Below are 4,503 nucleotides of genomic sequence, written 5' to 3'. Positions count from 1 at the left end.
GGAAAAGCCCCAGGGGAAAAGATAGTGGTAAAAAAGGTACAGAGGAAAAGATCCAGGGGAAAAGACCCAGGGGATAAGACCCAGGGAAAGGACACAGCGGAAAAGACTCAAGTGAAAAGTCCGAAGGGAAAAGACCCAGGGGAAAAAACCATGGGAAAAGACCCAGGGGAATAGACTCGGGGGAAAAGACGCAGGGGAAAAGACCCAGGTGAAAAGATTCAAGGGAAAAGTCCGAAGAGAAAAGACCCCCGGGAAATGCCCAAGGATAAAAGACGCAGGAGAATAGACCCGGGGAAAAAGAGCCAGGGAAAAAGACTCAAGGGAAAAGACCCAGGGGAAAAGACCCAGGTGAAAAATATGCAGGGGAAAAGACTTAGATGAAAAGACTCAAAGGAAAAGACCCAAAATAAGACACGGGGAAAAGATCCAGGGGCAAAGACTCAGGGGAAAAGACACAGGGGAAAAGACCCAAGGGAAATAAACCCAGGAAAAAACAACTGGAAGAAAAGACCCAGGGGAAAAGACTCAGGGAAAAAGACTCAGAGGAAAAGACCCAGGGGAAAAGACTCAGGGGGAAAAACTCAAGGGGTGAAGACGCAGGATAAAAACCGAGGACAAATTAATCAGGGAATAAACACAATGGAAAAGAACAAGTGTAAAAGTCCCAGTTAAAAGATACTGTGAAAAATACCTGGGGAACAGGCATCAGGGGAAAAACGCAGGGGAAAAGACCCAGGTAAAACAACAGGGAAAAAGACACAAGGAGAAAGACCCAAGTGAAAAATACCCACGAGGAAAGATTTAGTAGAACAGACCCAAAATACGAGGAAAAGACCCAAGGGCAAAGAATCAGGAAAAAAGACTCAGGGGAAAAGACTCAGAGAAATGACCTAGGAGAAAAGACACAGGGGAATAGACCCGGGGAAAAAGACCCAGGGTAAAAGACTCAGGATAAAAGTGGCAGGGGAAAAGACTCAAAGGAAAAGACCCAAAATCAGACGCAGGGGAAAAGACCCAGGTGAAAAGATTCAAGGGAAAAGTCCGAAGAGAAAAGACCCCCGGGAAATGCCCAAGGAAAAAAGACGCAGGGGAATAGACCCGGGGAAAAAGAGCCAGGGAAAAAGACTCAAGGGAAAAGACCCAGGGGAAAAGACCCAGGTGAAAAATATGCAGGGGAAAAGACTTAGATGAAAAGACTCAAAGGAAAAGACCCAAAATAAGACACGGGGAAAAGACCCAGGGGCAAAGACTCAGGGGAAAAGACACAGGGGAAAAGACCCAAGGGAAATAAACCCAGGAAAAAACAACTGGAAGAAAATACCCAGGGGAAAAGACTCAGGGAAAAAGACTCAGAGGAAAAGACCCAGGGGAAAAGATTCAGGGGGAAAAACTCATGGGGTAAAGACGCAGGATAAAAACTGAGGACAAATTAATCAGGGAATAAACCCAATGGAAAAGAACAAGTGTAAAAGTCCCAGTTAAAAGATACTGTGAAAAATACCTGGGGAACAGGCATCAGGGGAAAAACGCAGGGGAAAAGACCCAGGTAAAACAACAGGGAAAAAGACACAAGGAGAAAGACCCAAGTGAAAAATACCCACGAGGAAAGAATTAGTGGAACAGACCCAAAATACGAGGAAAAGACCCAAGGGCAAAGAATCAGGAAAAAAGACTCAGGGGAAAAGACTCAGAGAAATGACCTAGGAGAAAAGACACAGGGGAATAGACCCGGGGAAAAAGACCCAGGGTAAAAGACTCAGGATAAAAGTGGCAGGGGAAAAGACTCAAAGGAAAAGACCCAAAATCAGACGCAGGGGAAAAGACCCAGGTGAAAAGATTCAAGGGAAAAGTCCGAAGAGAAAAGACCCCCGGGAAATGCCCAAGGAAAAAAGACGCAGGGGAATAGACCCGGGGAAAAAGAGCCAGGGAAAAAGACTCAAGGGAAAAGACCCAGGGGAAAAGACCCAGGTGAAAAATATGCAGGGGAAAAGACTCAAAGGAAAAGACCCAAAATGAGACACGGGGAAAAGACCCAGGGGCAAAGACTCAGGGGAAAAGACACAGGGGAAAAGACCCAAGGGAAATAAACCCAGGAAAAAACAACTGGAAGAAAAGACCCAGGGGAAAAGACTCAGGGAAAAAGACTCAGAGGAAAAGACCCAGGGGAAAAGACTCAGGGGGAAAAACTCAAGGGGTAAAGACGCAGGATAAAAACCGAGGACAAATTAATCAGGGAATAAACCCAATGGAAAAGAACAAGTGTAAAAGTCCCAGTTAAAAGATACTGTGAAAAATACCTGGGGAACAGGCATCAGGGGAAAAACGCAGGGGAAAAGACCCAGGTAAAACAACAGGGAAAAGTACAAGGAGAAAGACCCTGGTGAAAAATACCCACGAGGAAAGACTTAGTGGAACAGACCCAAAATACGAGGAAAAGACCCAAGGGCAAAGAATCAGGAAAAAAGACTCAGGGGAAAAGACTCAGAGAAATGACCTTGGAGAAAAGACACAGGGGAATAGACCCGGGGAAAAAGACCCAGGGTAAAAGACTCAGGATAAAAGTGGCAGGGGAAAAGACTCAAAGGAAAAGACCCAAAATCAGACACAGGGGAAAAGACCCAGGGGCAAAGCCTCTGGGGAAAAGACTCAGGGAAAAGACTCAGCGGAAAAGAACCAGGGGAAATGACCCAGGGAATAAACCCATGTGTAAAGACACAGGGGAAACATCCCAGGGGAAAAGTCCCAAGGAAAGTTGAATCAGGCGAATAGACCCAGGGGAAAAAGACCCAGGGGAAAAGACGCAGGAAAAAAAACGTTGGGGAAAAGATACTGGAAAAAGGACCAAGCGTAAAGACATAGGGAAAAAGACCAAGGGGAAAAGACCCAGGGGAAAGACCCAGGGGAATAGACCCAGGGGAAATGACCGAATGTAAAAATCCCCGGGATAGGACGCTAGGAAAAATACCTCGGGACAAAGCATCAGGGGAAAAGACCCAGAGGAAAAGACACTGGGGAAAAGCCCCAGGGGAAATGATAGTGGGAAAAAGATACAGAGGAAAATATCCAGGGGAAAAGACCCAGGGGATAAGACCCAGGGAAAGGACACAGCGGAAAAGACTCAAGTGAAAAGTCCGAAGGAAAAGATCCAGGGGAAAAAACCATGGGGAAAGACCCAGGGGAATAGACTCGGGGGAAAAGACGCAGGGGAAAAGACCCAGGTGAAAAGATTCAAGGGAAAAGTCCGAAGAGAAAAGACCCCCGGGAAATGCCCAAGGAGAAAAGACGCAGGGGAATAGACCCGGGGAAAAAGAGCCAGGGAAAAAGACTCAAGGGAAAAGACCCAGGAGAAAAGACCCAGGGGAAAAGACCCAGGTGAAAAATATGCAGGGGAAAAGACTTAGATGAAAAGACTCAAAGGAAAAGACGCAAATAAGACACAGGGGAAAAGACCCAGGGGCAAAGACTCAGGGGAAAAGACACAGGGGAAAAGACCCAAGGGAAATAGACCCAGGAAAAAACAACTGGAAGAAAAGACCCAGGGGAAAAGACTCAGGGAAAAAGACTCAGAGGAAAAGACCCAGGGGAAAAGACTCAGGGGAAAAACTCAAGGGGTAAAGAAGCAGGATAAAAGACCGAGGACAATTTAATCAGGGAATAAACCCAATGGAAAAGAACAAGTGTAAAAGTCCCAGTTAAAAGATACTGTGAAAAATACCTGGGGAACAGGCATCAGGGGAAAAACGCAGGGGAAAAGACCCAGGTAAAACAACAGGGAAAAAGACACAAGGAGAAAGACCCAGGTGAAAAATACCCACGAGGAAAGACTTTGTGGAACAGACCCAAAATACGAGGAAAAGACCCAAGGGCAAAGAATCAGGGGAAAAGACTCAGGGGAAAAGACTCAGAGAAATGACCTAGGAGAAAAGACACAGGGGAATAGACCCGGGGAAAAAGACCCAGGGGAAAAGACTCAGGATAAAAGTGGCAGGGGAAAAGACTTAAAGGAAAAGACCCAAAATCAGACACAGGGGAAAAGACCCAGGGGCAAAGCTTCTGCGGAAAAGACTCAGAGGAAAAGAACCAGGGGAAATGACCCAGGGGAAAAGACCCAGGGCAAAGACTCAGGGGGAAAGACTCAGGGGGAAAAGACGCAGGATAAAAGACCCAGGGAATTAACCCAGGTGTAAAGACACAGGGGAAACATCCCAGGGGAAATGTCCCAGGAAAGTTGAATTAGGGGAATAGACCCAGGGGAAAAAGAACCAGGGGAAAAGACGCAGGAAAAAAAACCTTGGGGAAAAGAAACTGGAATAAAAGACCAAGCGTAAAGACATAGTGAAAAAGACCCAGGGGAAAAAGAACCAGGGGAAAAGACGCAGGAAAAAAAACCTTGGGGAAAAGAAACTGGAATAAAAGACCAAGCGTAAAGACATAGTGAAAAAGACCCAGAGGATAAGACCTGGGGAAAAGACCCAGGGGAATAGACCCAGGGGAAATGACCGA

The 4,503-nt window shown here is 46.4% G+C and overlaps 1 protein-coding gene across 1 annotated transcript; it reads left to right on the top strand.

The window, feature by feature from the left end:
* Nucleotides 1-255: 255 nt before the first annotated feature.
* Nucleotides 256-4,187, top strand: LOC139274037 (octapeptide-repeat protein T2-like). The gene is made up of 3 exons (XM_070891091.1): nt 256-348; nt 2,309-2,541; nt 3,773-4,187. The coding sequence occupies exons 1-3, from the start codon at nt 256-258 to the stop codon at nt 4,185-4,187; spliced, it is 741 nt and encodes a 246-aa protein (XP_070747192.1).
* Nucleotides 4,188-4,503: the final 316 nt, after the last annotated feature.

This window comes from Pristiophorus japonicus, chromosome 9 (assembly GCF_044704955.1).
Source record: "Pristiophorus japonicus isolate sPriJap1 chromosome 9, sPriJap1.hap1, whole genome shotgun sequence".
Classification (NCBI taxonomy): Eukaryota; Metazoa; Chordata; class Chondrichthyes; family Pristiophoridae; genus Pristiophorus; species Pristiophorus japonicus.
Note: the sequence above shows the minus strand (reverse complement) of the source record. Positions and strands in the feature narration are given on the sequence as shown.